The sequence below is a fragment of the Dendrobates tinctorius genome, unplaced genomic scaffold, assembly GCF_039654945.1.
Source record: "Dendrobates tinctorius isolate UK_male_01 unplaced genomic scaffold, ASM3965494v1 ptg000362l, whole genome shotgun sequence".
NCBI lineage: Eukaryota > Metazoa > Chordata > Amphibia > Anura > Dendrobatidae > Dendrobates > Dendrobates tinctorius.
Genome location: NW_027362028.1, coordinates 2,603,781 through 2,618,618, shown reverse-complemented (window position 1 = coordinate 2,618,618; position 14,838 = coordinate 2,603,781). Strand labels below are relative to the sequence as shown.

The 14,838-nt window shown below is 43.8% G+C and overlaps 1 protein-coding gene across 1 annotated transcript in view; it reads left to right on the top strand.

Moving 5' to 3' along the window:
• Nucleotides 1-14,838, top strand: part of C7 (complement C7) — a 63,148-nt gene that overhangs the window by 21,338 nt on the left and 26,972 nt on the right. The window contains exons 6-10 of the mRNA XM_073562667.1: nucleotides 351-489; nucleotides 2,689-2,826; nucleotides 3,278-3,521; nucleotides 4,235-4,348; nucleotides 8,088-8,254. Coding sequence (XP_073418768.1) covers nucleotides 351-489; nucleotides 2,689-2,826; nucleotides 3,278-3,521; nucleotides 4,235-4,348; nucleotides 8,088-8,254 — 802 coding nt within the window. The remainder of the gene's footprint in view (nucleotides 1-350; nucleotides 490-2,688; nucleotides 2,827-3,277; nucleotides 3,522-4,234; nucleotides 4,349-8,087; nucleotides 8,255-14,838) is intronic.

The following is a 14,838-nucleotide window of genomic DNA, read 5'->3' as shown; positions in this document are numbered from 1 at the left end:
TCTGCTTACAATACCCTACAGGGAGGTGGTCTCTGCTCACAATACACTACAGGGAGGTTGTCTCCGATCACAATACCCTACAGGGAGGTGGTCTCTGCTCACAATACACTACAGGGAGGTGGTCTCTGCTCACAATACACTACAGGGAGGTGGTCTCTGCTCACAATACCCTGCAGGAAGGTGGTCTCTGTTCACAATACCCTACAGGGAGGTGGTCTCTGCTCACAGTGCAGTACAGGGAGGTGGTCTCTGCACCCCCTGGCATCATTGATCCTGTTCTGACATTGTATTGAGGATTATATGAAAGGTATCAGATACATTTCATTCTCTCTTTGATTTATTGTTTCCAGTTTCAATGTCGCCACCCAGCAGATGAGGAGCCCGGTCATTCACACAAAGAGCTTTGGAGGGAAATGTCGTAAAGTGTACAGTGGTGACGAAAGAGATTTCTACAGACTCAGTGACAACGTCCTCACCTACACCTTTAAGGTGATGTCAACATAATGCATATTGGTCTTATCACGTGCTGCCCACTTTGCCTTAGATGTGGTGCCGGGTGCCAAACTACATCCCAACCAAGGAGCAGCTCCTCTTGGACCGACCTCCGCATTTTTTACTCCCAGTAATATTTAAAGGGGTGACTTTGTATTCTCCATAGAGCCTAATGTTCGATGCAGCCGATCTTCGGTCCATCGCACCTCCCTGCATTTCACCTTGTCTTGTATGGGAATGGGATGTATACCCTGTGCCACATTACCAGTCATATACAAGGCACAATATCTGCCCCGTATGGACCCAGCCAGACTCCTCAGTAGATCTTCACATATTGGATTGGAAAGGAATCTGCCCCATGTAGCCGGAGTTTTGCTAGCTCACCACGTCTGAGGGAACCTGTGCAGCATCTGATCCCTCATGTCTATAGAAAGTGGCAATGTCTAGTCACCATCTTCTACCTCCTCAATATTGGTAGCTCTGGAGTGATGGCAACAATTGCAAATCTTCAGGTGGACAGACACATTAGATAAATGTCTACCTGCTCATCAGATGTGTATGTGAATGTCTGAATTGTCACCTGACAGCAGATGTAGAAGGATAAAGACGATCCACTTCTACATTCCTGATCCTTTGTTCCTGTGAGAAATAAAGCTCTAGTAGCGAAGTCTGGAGGAGAACGAAAGGTCTGAAAGGGACGTAGTGATCTGGAGGTGGAGAGAGGAGTTTGGAGGGGAGATAGAAGGGTTTGGAGGGGACAGAGGGGAAAGCGGGTCCGGAGGGGAGACAGAAGGATTCTGGAGGAGGAGACCGAGAGGTCCGCTGAGGACAAACAAATGTAGAGGAGAAGGACAGAGGAGTCTGGAGGAGGGCAGAAGGTCTGGAAGGGACATAGAGATCTGAAGGAGGATAGAAGAGTTTAATGAGGATTGAGAAGTCTGGAGTAGGACAGAGGAGTCTGGAGGGGAGACAGGACGCTCTGGATAGGACAGAGGAGTCTTAAAAGATGAAGAGGAATCTGGAGGAGACAGAGGAGTCTGGATGACTGAGACAGAGGAGTCTGGTGGACTGAGACAGAGGAGTCTGGTGGACTGAGACAGAGAAGTCTGGTGGACTGAGACAGAGGAGTCTTGATAAGGACATAGGAGTCTAAAAAGATATAGATGGGTTTGTAGAAGAAAAAGAAATCTAGAAGGGGATAGATGTGTCTGAATAGATAAAGAGGAGTCCATAGTGGTAAATGGAATCTGGAGAGTACAAAGGAGTTGAGTGGACAGTGGAGTATGGAGGGGGGACAGAGGAGTCAGAAAAGACAGAGTTTCAAGGAGAAAGAGGAGACTGGAGGAGGACACAGGGGTCTAAAAGGTAAAAGGAGGTTTGGAGTGAACAGAGGGGTCTGTATTTAAAATAGGGGTTTGATGAGGTAAATAGGAGTCTATTGGGGACAGAAGAGTCTGGAGGGGGCAGAATTTTCAGACAGGAACAGACAGGCCCGGATTGGTAATATGGCACAGAGGAGTCAGGGAGTAGCTCAGAAGGGGCCAAGAAGTGACATCAAGGAGATTCTGAAACATGAAATCTGGTCATTTTTTCAACTGATAACCTTCTAATTTACATAGAACAAAAGTCCCTTACTATATGAATAACAACACACCCCAAAATGAAAACTATCCCCTGACATATCCCCATAACCCCCCTTAAATAGAGATCCAGACATTTTTAAGTTCTACAGACCTCAGACCAGATGCCATAAATACAAAGATTTCCATCTAATTTTCTTCGGATCGTAGACCCTCTAAATTCAGATTCCTTTTCCTGACCCCTAAATACAGACCAAACCCATTAGCTTCTATTGTTCTTCACTTCTGGTGCAGAAAAAGATCTCACGTCATCCCTGACATTGGGGCGTTATCTGTGTCAGTGGAAAATGGCTAGTGGTGAGGACACGGGGAGCCCGGGAGATACACTCTTGGCCCATGGGTACGTTTTCATGTTGGAGACAGTGACGTAGTTCTCGGTTGATAGAACTCTTGGTCTACGTCCTATTGCATTTATGGCCTGATACAGTTTTCTGAGTGGAGCCACCATGACGCACAACTGCTGGATACAGCCGTAATCACGGCTCAGACCATTAATCTCTGGCATAAATCTTTATCATGTATAAATACTTGTTTGATCATAATATTTGCTTTGCAGGTAGAAGTTAATAATGATTTCAGCTACGATTTTTATAACAGCAGCTGGGCCTATGTGAAAACCACTGAGGAGCAAGTCAGGTCCAACTATGCTGGTAACAAGGACGCAACCCGCACCATCGCAACCACAAAAGAAAAGGTAAAACTCACCCTGAGCTTCCGGGAGTCCATATAACGTGTATTTGTGCATTTACATACTGGTAGTCACATGAATGTCATGACATTGGGGACAAGTAAGTTTGGGGTCTTTTTTTCCATCCTTCTGCCTTTTGAATATGGAGAATGAGCCCCATCAGATGTCTCAAATATGAAGAGAAAATGAAACTGCAGCTTCATCCCCCTCCTCCCCTGTTCGTGTGCTCTACATTAGCATATAAAAACGGATGAACTGCATATCTGTAAAGTTTGGATCCCCCATGACATTTGGCACGGTGTTGACTTGAAGTCATCTGGTTGCCAATAATGGCTGCTGGAGGCGACATCACCTTCTTCTGTCATCTCTATGGAAATTGGGTTATGGATCGGGCTTCCCGGCTCTAGAAATCTGATGAATGAGATGAACCTAAATTATGCGTGTTTTTACTCTCCAGAGTTACCAGTATTTGGTGGTCAAGAATCACGTGGAAGTGGCACAATTCATCAATAACCATGCAGAACATTTAGTACTTGCGGAGTCGTTCTGGAAAGAGCTCTTCTACCTGCCGTCCGTCTACGAGTACACCACTTACCGCAAGCTCATCGACAATTACGGAACCCATTTTCTACAATCTGGATCTCTGGGTGGCACATATGAGTTCCGCTTTCGACTTGAAACTGAGAAAGTGACCAAATATGGTACATAATGTTACAGCCATAATGATATCATCCTCTTATTCTAGAGGAAAATTGGACGAAACATGGGCTCCAGAATTTTCTAAATAATAGTAATAGAAAGTCTGAAAATAGGCATGCGTCTACAAGGATGGCTCCAAGGGATCAGTCCTATATATTGACACCAAGAATAGTATTTTCTGTACGAATAAGTCATGGTACAGTATGAAGATCAATGGTCTCCATACACTGGCTTTCCAGCTGTTACAAAACTACTACTCTCAACTTCCCCTGACAGTCAAAGGTGGGCTGGAAAGTCAACGAATAGCACATCTGTATCTTCATAATCCATATATCATTAAGCTTCTTCACTGGTCGTCACAATATACTCTTGGGCTTAAACTTCTCCATTTTAGATAGTTTCTCCTTGGAAAATTCTCTTGACAATAAGCTGCTTACAAAGTGGGATCCATTGTAACCTGGCACTAAGTGTTGAGTTTCTCTACAGCTCCCCAACAGGCGGTGTGAAGTATTACACAGTGTCCATTCCTATCGGTCGAGACGGGTCCTCCTGAGAGGGAGACACTCCTTATACCCTCTCTAGACTGTGACCAAGAGATGAAGGTCCTGAATAGAGGACCCCCCTCTTTAATAACTCATTGGTAGGGAATATGGTTTTATAAACTGGACAACGCATTTATCTTTAATAACATCACGCTTGTTTTTTTTTTTTTTAGATGGATCTAAGTCAAATTTTGAACATTGCACCTCCTCCAGTTCAGGATTTCTTTTCTTTAAGTCATCAAAAAAAGAATGTAAAAAGTTGTTTGATGTGATAAGTTCATCTGAAGGTAGGTACCGTCATAATTCAGGGAATCGATGAACAATGGTGAAAATAAGTCTTTGATACTCTGCCGATTTTGCACATTTTCCCATCTACAAAGAATGGAGAGGGCTGTAATTTTTATCGTATCTACACTTCACCTGTGAGAGACAGAATCTAAAGATAAAAAACAGAGAATCACATTATATGATTTTTACATAATTAAATTGCATTTTATTGCATGAAATAAGTATTTGATCTCCGACCAGGCAGCAAGAATTCTGTCTCTCACAGACCTGTTAGTTTCTCTTTAAGAAGCTCTCCTACTCTGTACTCATTACCTGGATTCATTGCACCTGTTTGAACTTGTTATCTGTATAAAAGACACCTGTCCACACACTCAATCAATCACTCACACTGCAACCTCTCCACCATGGCCAAGACCAAAGAGCTGTCTAAGGACACCTGACACAATATCTTAGACCTGCACAAGGCTGGGATGGGCTACAGGACAATAGACAAGCAGCTTGGTGAGAAGGCAATAACTGTTGGCCCAATTATTAGAAAATGGAAAAAACACAAGATGACTGTCAATCTTCCTCGGGCTGGGGCTCCATGCAAGATTTCGCCTCATGGAGTAAGGATGATTCTGAAAAAGGTCAGGAATCAGCCAAGAACTGCAGAGGACGACCTGGTCAATGACCTGAAAAAAGCTGGGACCACAGTCTCGTACATTACAGTTAGTAACACAATACCCTGTCATGGATTAAAATCCTTCAGGGCACGGAAGGTCCCCCTGCTCACATCGGTACGTGTCCAGGCCCATTTGAAGTTTGCCAATGACCATCTTGATGATCCGGAGGAGGCATGGGAGAATGTCATGTGGTCAGATGAGACCAAAATAGAACTTTTTGGTATCAACTCCACTCGCCAAGTTTGGAGGAAGAAGAAGGATGAGTACAATCTCAAGAACACCATACCAACCATGAAGCATGGTGCGGAAAACATCATACTTTGGGCTTGCTTTTCTGCAATGGGGACAGGACGATGGCACCTTATTGATGGGAAGATGGATGTATCGTGAGATTTTGGCAACAACCTCCTTCCTTCAGTAAGAGCATTGAAGATAGGTCATGGCTGAGTCTTCCAGCATGGCAATGACCCGAAACACACAGCCAGGGCAACTAAGGAGTGGCTCTGTAAGAAGCATATCAAGGTCCTGGAGTGGCCTAGCCAGTCTCCAGACCTGAACTCAATAGAAAATCTTTGTAGGAGATGAAACTCAATGTTGCGCAGTGACAGACGCAAAGCCTGAAAGATCTGGAGAAGATCTGTATGGAGGAATGGGCCAAAATCCCTGCTGCATTGTGTGCAAGCCTGGTCAAGAACTGCAGGAAACGTCTGACCTCTGCAACTGCAAACAAATTTTTCTTCACCAAATATTAAATTCTGTTTTTCCATTGTATCAAGTACTTATATCATGCAATAAAATGTAAATTAATTCTGTAAAAATCATACAATGTGATTTTCTGGATTTATTTTTAGATTCTGTCTCTAATAAAAATTACAAACCTCTCTATTATTTGTAGGTGGGAAAACTTTCAAAATTGGCAGTGTATCAAATACATATTTTCCCCACTGTAGCTGTAGTGTGGCTCCTAGGGTCAGTTCCTCCTGTGCGCCCCAGACACCACATACAAGGGACATATACCACCATACTGTGACCAGACCCAATATTACCACCACATAGTGACCAAAAAATACCATATGCAAGGGACAAATACTGCCACACTTTGACCAGACCACATATTACCACCACATAGTGACCAAATAATACCACATACAGGGGATAAATACCAATACACCATGACCAGACCACATATTACTACCACATAGTGACCGAATAATACCACATACAAGGAACAAATATTATCACATATTACCACCACATAGTGACTGAATAATACCCCATACAAGGGACAAAGATCACACTGTTACCAGATAGCATATTACCACCACATAGTGACTGAGTAATACAGTGATTACTGGTCACATTATACACAGAAGCTCTGTATATTCTGTCAGTGTACAGATAACACAGTGATCACCGGTGACATTATACACAATAGCTCTGTGTATAGTGTACAGGTAATACTGTGCTCACCAGTGACATTATACACAGGAGCTGTCAGGAACACCGCACTACACTTGCTCACTGAGCCAGTGCGCGTGTCCTGAGTAAGACAAACTGTGCTCAGAGATACCTGTGGAGCGGGCAGCAGCAGAGAAGATGCGTGCTTCAGACCCACAGGACCTGAAGCATGTGACTGCTGGGGGCATGGCCTAAACTCGCGAGTTAGGAGCTGCAGGAAAACTCCTAGAATGGTAACTACGGAACAAAGTTACTAATAGGCATAGACAGGGAAATAAACCAGATCAGGCCGCGGTCAAAGCATGAGATAGCACGACAATTACCAAAGGGCAAGACAGAACGGATAGTCAAGACATAGCCAAGAAGTCAGAAACCAGAGAAGCAGATATACAGTACAGAATCAACAGGCAAACTCACAATGGGGGACAGAACCGGATCAGAACCATATAAGCAAGCTACAAGACAACGAACAGGCACACAGGGGTCACAACACTTGGCCAAAGGCAAAAGTATAACTGAAAGGGATTGGAGTATCTCAGGGCAATAGAAAGCTCTGCCCGAACCAAAGAGAGGCCACAATAATTAACCCCAGGTGTGCAGGTCAAAGCCTGCACTGAGCTCAAGACATTAACCCCTGACGTGCAGGTCAAAACCTGCACTGGGATCATGACAGGAGCTCTGTATATAGTGTCAGTGTGCAGGTAACACAGTGATCACTGGTGACATTATACACAGGAGCTCTGTATATAGTGTATAGTGTACAGGTAATACAGTGATCACTGGTGACATTACACACAGGAGCTCTGTATATAGTGTCAGTGTACAGGTAATACAGGCATCACCAGTGACATTATACACAGGATCTCTCTATATAATGTATATGTAATACAATGATCCCCAGTGACATTATACACAGGAGCTCTGTATATAGTGTCAGTGTACAGGTAATACAGTAATCACCAGTGACATTATGCACAGGAGCTCTGTATATAGTGTCAGTGTACAGGTAATACAGTGATCACCGGTGACATTATACACAGGAGCTCTGTATATAGTGTCAGTGTACAGGTAATACGGGCATCACAGTGACATTATACACAGGATCTCTCTATATAATGTATATGTAATACAATGATCCCCAGTGACATTATACACAGGAGCTCTGTATATATTGTCAGTGTACAGGTAATACAGTAATCACCAGTGACATTATGCACAGGAGCTCTGTATATAGTGTCAGTGTACAGGTAATACAGTGATCACTGGTGACATTATACACAGGAGCTCTGTATATTATATCCTATAATAATACTCCCCATCCTGACCCCTTTATTTTTAATCTTCTCCATCCTGGACCCCTTCCTGTAATAATGTCCCTCATCTTCACTCATTTATTTAATAAAGCACCGTTGTGATGGTGTTTACTGGGAATTTCACATGGTTTTATTCTGGGATTGGACATTTTTGCAATAAATTCATAGATAAGCTGTAAGTGAATAATAGAATTTCTAATAATCTGACATTAAATGTGAAATCAAAGCCTTTCTTTTCTTATTTACACCCCAGCATCCTTGCTCAGTGCTCTTGTCAAATACTTATTCTTTACATTTTGCAGGTGACACGGGGAAAGAGGTTAGAGGACAAGCCATTGTTAAAGGAGGAGAACCCAAGTTTATCTCTGCACTCTCTTACTTCTCCCTGGATAACCCGGTCGCTAATGATCAGCGCTATGCGTCCTGGGCGGGTTCTGTAACCAATCTGCCCGTCGTTATAAAGTTTAAGGTCAGTACATATTCTATGTAAGGTGCTGTCTGATAGAGCCAAGATGACTGGCACATCCTACCGAGGTGCAGGGGCTTCTGTTTAGGGCCCACGTCTATTAGTAGAGGGCGGCTACAACAAGCATTTATTTCTCTGGAGTACAAACATATATGCATTTAAACAAAATCTGTGAATTGCCTTATTTCTCCAGTCTAGGGAAAGAGAAATCTTACTGGTTGTGTTTGCAACTGATTAATGGACATACCAGCAGTGGAGCAACTTCTGTTTTCCTGAATTGTTAGAAAAGATGATTGCAAAACACAGACAGCCCCTTTAAATCTCCATAAGGGATCATCACTGAATTTTGATTTATTCCATGTAAGTTAGGAGAAAGTTATTAGTGTCTGTTTTGGTGTGACAGTATGGCAACTACTGGTCAACATGGTGCAGACATTCAGCAGGACTGTTCCAATTTAAGGAGTCATTCTCATGTACCAGGCAAGTCAAGGCTTTGTCCCAACTTCCAACACTCACTTTTCTCTCCATGGGATGTCTTCTCTTTATCACTCCGCCCTCCTCATCAGGGGGTAAAGCCAACATTTCTGATCATGCAATCCTCTCCTTTTCTTATAATTTGGTCTTATCTGGAATCAAACCCTCAACCTCCTCATTGCAAGCCAAAGCTAAGCTTACTAGTACATAGAGGCACATCTGTACATAGCAGTGTATTTCTATGTCCCTATATACTAGAGGGAGAATAAAAGTCTAATTATTGCGTGTTTGCTGTGCTTCTTTTATATATATTTGATGCGTTTTTGATGCAGACGTAAAGCCGCGTTTTTAATGCTTTTTTTAATAATAAAGAAAAACAATGATTAAAAACGCAACAGAATTTTTTTTACAAGTGGTTTTTTGAGGCTTCATCTAGAAGCCTATAGAGAAAAAATATATCAAAACCGCAGAGTACAGCAGCGTCCATAGCCCACCGAGGGCGGAGATTTCATGACATCATGTCCACTTTTCTTGGACATTTAGAGCGTGTTCACATGTAGCGAAAATGCTGCGTTTTTCTGCACAAAAATTCTGCAATTTTACTGTCCAAGCAAAGTGGCACGTTTTACGCAATGTTGCAAAAACTGAAGCATTCTATCTGGCGTACATAAGGTCATTCTGGGGGGGAGGGAGAAATGGAAGACAAGTGGATGATGAATGAGGCGAAAAAAATCTGGAAATCTAAAATTCTGCGCACTTTAAAAATGGTACAGATAAACCTAGCACAAAAAACACAGAACACTAAAAGAATGATGTCCAGGATGACAGGCGATGTCCAGGGTCACTGCCTCTGAATGGGAAATAACAGTGTTCTCATTCACTGGCAGCAAGCAGAGATCTTGAACATGGTGAGGAGTTGAATCGCATAAGTTGAATATTGTGTTTTTCATTTTTTTTATTTCATTAGAAAATTTATTGAAACCATAAAAAGAAAAGGAACCGTTCTTCTAGCGGGCGGCAGATGACAGCGCCATTTATCACACCGTGCATTTCCAGACGCTTCAACACCTTTTGCATTAGGGAATATGGAAGAAGAAAAGTAATTAGAGATCTGACAGGAATCGCGCTGACCTTTCTGCATGATCAATAGCTTTGCTCGAAATATGTTTATCAACGTGATTGTCATTCCGCTCACGCTGCGGCCGCGCTGCTCGCTTGCTGTCCGCTGTCTGATGTCAGCAATGTGGTGAAGGCCGAGGACAGAAGATGTCCACGATGAGTCAGTAGAGAAAATATATGGAAACCGTGCAGTATATACTGACACAGGGTCACTGACCTGGCACAGAGGACAAGAGAAACAGCCCAAACTTTATACAGCTGCACAACACATTGTTGAAATATTTTTGTTGCTTTACCCCCCCAAAAAGCCATTTATGGTCCCTACTACTATGTGTCTCTCTTCTGGGTAACTTTGTCGGGGGTCGTAAACGACAATAAATCCTCATTCACCAGTCATTCCAAATCATTGTGCGAGCGCAAAACATCTGGTACCGATTAAGAATGACTCAGACACGCAGCTGATTCAGTCTTAGCTAATGTCCCGCATCCACACCTGTCAGGAGCAGTACAACAACTGGCTTTATTTACAAATACACAATACTATATTGAGTGTTAGGGGAAGGCGTGCATTAGGCGGGGTTTATGCAGTATACATCTAGTGTCCAGTCTCTCTCTGATTCGTCAAAACGTCTCCCGATGGTTACTTCTTCTTCACATTCCTGAGTTATCTTTTTTAGGAGAAATGAAACTTAACTTAACTCTTTAGACACTGAATTTAAGTGAAAGTGAACACTGGCAGCCATCTTTAATACAGTTACATTTGCATTAGCAAGCAATTAGGAAAAACTTATTGTTTCACAGTATAAAAGTATAAAAGTTATATAAGAAAATATATTTTCACCTTGACAATCCCCCCTAAACACTAAGTTTTTCCCTTAATGAAAGATCCTTCGAGACTGTCCATGCGATGGGAAAAGGGGAGGTGGATTTCTTCATCCAGACACCTCAGAAGCTCTCCCCTAGCGAGAGGCCTCCAGGCAGCTGAACCCTTCACTAACCTCACATGGAGTTCTCCCGCTGTCCCTAAACTAAGTCTCTTAACATCATCTGAGAATGGGGGGTTTTGTCTACTCTCTTGAGGGGAATATACTTAGGGATCTCCCCTAGATCAGTACCATCGTACTCTGGTGGGTCTACTTCTTGATTGAGGAAGGTGCCAGTCGGAGTTGCTTTGGCAATAACCTTTTTATACAAGGGAATAACACAACAAAGAGTTATCGATCCAATTACAAGGAGGGCAATCAGTACTATACAAGCTTGTTGAAGGAATCCCTTGAGTCCACCCAACCAGCCGGAAAAGAAAGATGTGTCTACTCCAGCATTAGTTTTCAATTCTGCTGCTAACCCAGTTATCTTTTTAAGGGCTATCATGGTTTTTCCATTCACTCCAGAGTTCTGAGGGATATAGGTACAACACTCCTCTCCCACCATCCCACAAACTCCTCCTTTCTCAGCTAATATCATATCAAGGGCTAGTCGATTTTGGAGTGTCATTCTAGTGTTAGGGCCCAATTCTTCAACTATACCTTGGAAGGCATCTTGGCTGAAATTGACAAACCTTTGTTCACTGTAATATATGTAATTGATCCATTCAACATTTTTATTAATCTGCACCTGTGGGATTATAGAAGCAAAGCCAGCATAGATCTGGTTCTGGGCTTTAAATTGGTCAGGCACCCCCCTTGGCACTCCAATAGCATCAATATATACTAGTGGATCTTCTTCATAACTCATATGGAGCTGATCGAGGCTTCTCCTTTTCCTGGTAGGTTCATCAGGTATCTTTGGATCCCAGGGTAGAATCTTGAACTGCATAGCTAGTTTAACAAGGGTGCATTGGCCTGTCCAGGCATTTGGCAACCTAGGACGGAGCTTACCATCTCCACATAACCAATAAATGTCATACATATATTGTGTATGTTTGATTAACAAGTCAGTATCTAGAGAACTATTCTCTTTGCAGAAACCTGTCTCGAAGATCCCTACTGGTGTACCTGTGGTGTCGTGGGAATTATAGCAGGTGTAATTGTCAGCTAATACAGTTACTTCTCCTGGGACCTTTAGTTTGGGTTCCTTATGAATTAGTGGGACGTAATCTGGGCAATCAGTGGGCTTCAAACCTTTCAACAAATTCATGACACAGGCAGTGGTGTTGTCATCAGGGAAAAGCAATGCATGTGTGTATAGGTGTGTATTCGCAGCAGCACAAGCAATACATCCTACAGAGATATTCTGGACTTTTACATTGTACCTCACCCATTCTAACCACAAATTTTTCCTTGGGGCTGTTTGTGTTTCTATGGAGAAAACCTCTTGCCAACTGAGACCTGGAATGGGGATCACTTCATTAACTACATTTTGCAAACGCTCACCTGGGCCTATTTTAGGTGTACTGGTAACGGGGGCCTTGGTTGGTCTGAAGCTAATATCCTGAAGCCGTATATGGCCTAAATACGCATAAGGTCCAGCACTAAATACATAATTATAATGCCTTCCTAGTACGAACGTCTGCAGATCAGCAGATTGAGGGCTTTCAAGATTTAGGAGAAGGGGGTGACAGCTTCTACCCCATTTACAGCCCCTAAATGGTTGCAGAAGGGCTGTTAGATGCATTCTCTCACGAAGACTCCTACCCGTCCCATCCTTGGGGAACATGGCTTCGCTAGGTTTATATCCCCAATCATTCCCCGTACTCCAGGCAGCATCTGTCCAATAATGACAATTATTGTTGTCTTGTCTGGTAACACACATATAGAACTGGATGATCCCCTCTACCACCCGTTCAGTCTCAAGGCACTTGACTACATCACAGAAATCAAATCGCCAGATATTCACCGGGGCTGTCAGGTTTACCCAGAGAATAAAGGGACCAGAATTCTTATTTACAATAGGGGCCGAAGAGGTAGGGGCGAGGATGGCCCCCAGTCCCAAGGTCAAAAACAACAGCAACATTTCCCTTCAGTCACTACTGTGACTAAACACTGGTTCGGTCTCTTTTACAGTGTGAAGCATGAATCCAGGTGCTCTTTCCTTCAAGTTTTACTGCAGTGGGGGTGACCAGGATCACCGTGTGGGGTCCTTCAAATCTCGGCTGGAGACAATCTCTGCGCACAAACTTTTTCACATACACCAGGTCTCCTGGCACAAAGTCATGGACCACGTCACCTGTGGATTCTGGAAGAGAAGCAGAAACTGTAGAGTGGGTGTTAGACAGTTCCTTAGACAATGCAATCACAAATTGTACAACTTTATCATTTGTCTCAGACAACTCTTGTGGCCTAATGTCTCCTATTTTAGGTGGAGCACCAAAAAGAATCTCAAAGGGAGTCAGGCCGTGTTTTCCCTGTGGGGTGTGTCTGATATGGTATAGGACCACGGGGAGCAAATCTGGCCATGGGAGTGGGTGGTCCTGGCTCATTTTAAGCAACTGGGTCTTAATTGTGGAGTTCATTCTCTCAACTTTGGCTGAACTGGAGGGGTGATAGGGGGTGTGCAGACCCAAATCTGTCCCTAACATGTGCCACAATTCCTCGTAGACATTGGCAGTGAAGGCTGGGCCTTGATCTGATTCAACAACTTCGGGAATTCCAAATCTGCACGAAATTTCAGTGATGAGCTTCTTAGCGGTAGTTTTGGCAGTCATGTTGGTCACTGAGTAGGCTTCGGGCCATCCTGAGAACATATCCACAGCCACTAGGACATACTCATACTTTCCTGACTTGGGCATCTGAATATGATCAACCTGGATTCTCTGCCAAGGGTAGTCTGGTTTGGCAAGATGCTGAAGTGGAACCTTGGCGGTGGCTGTTGGGTTACAGATGGCACAGACTGGGCAGGCTCTTGAGTAGGCTGTGACAGTGGTAGAGATTCCTGGGGCCCAGTAGAGCTTCTTGATACAGGCCAGAGCTTGGTTCTTTCCTCGATGAGTTGATCCATGAGCCCATGCTGCAACGGCTGGATACATTCTTTTGGGTAGACAGGGTTTCCCATCCACCTTATAGAGTCTAGGAAATTGGTATTGTCCGGCAGAACTACGATTCCCATGAATGGCTCCTGCAGCTTCCCACTGCTTCTTTTCTTCTTTAGAGGTCAACTTTTGTTCTTCCCACAATCTCTCTTCAGGTGGTCGGGCTGGCTTCCAGACAGATCCGGTGGCAGGGTATTCCATTTCCATGTCTTCTATCAACTCCCTCTTCTTTCTTCGGGCTTCGGACTTCTCAAAGTCTCGTTCTTCTCCGGCTTGGGTAGCTTCTTTGGTTGCCTGTTCTCTTGTTTGTGCTCTGGTAAGCACAGGCATCACAGGTGTATCAGTGCCTTCCCAACAGGGTTTTTCTGGTGCTGTTTCTTCTTCTTCCCACTTTGCTGAGACATTCTTTATGGCAGCAGCTTTGGCAGCTTGATCTGCTAAATGGTTTCCTCTAGTCTCCTTCGAATTGACTTTCCCGTGAGCTTTGACCTTGATCACCGCAATTTGTACAGGTAGCTCCAATGCCTTCATCAGGGCTTTAATCCTTAGTGCATGTTTAACAGGGGTTCCTGTAGCCGTAATGAACCCTCGGGACTTCCACAGGAATCCAAAATCGTGACAGATTCCATAGCCGTATCTTGAGTCAGTGTAGACATTGGCCGTCTTCCCTTCTGCTAGATAACATGCTTGTTGTAGGGCCACAAGTTCGGCTTCTTGAGCCGAAAGATGAGGTGGCAAGGCTTCAGCCAGAAGGACTTCTGTTTCAGTGGTGACCGCATATCCAGTGTGGAACTTGCCATAAGAGTCTGCAAATCGAGATCCATCAGTCCATAGTTGCAAATCAGGGTTGAGAAGTTCTTGAGTTACCACATTTTGTGGTGCAGAGGCTTCTTGTTCCAGTGCTTTTACACAGTCATGCGGGTCATCAGGTGACCTCCCGTCTGGTAAGTCCTTATACCCGTCAGGGAACTCCCCCCTAGAATGTGGAAGCAAAGTGGCTGGGTTGATGGTAGTACATTTCTGGAAG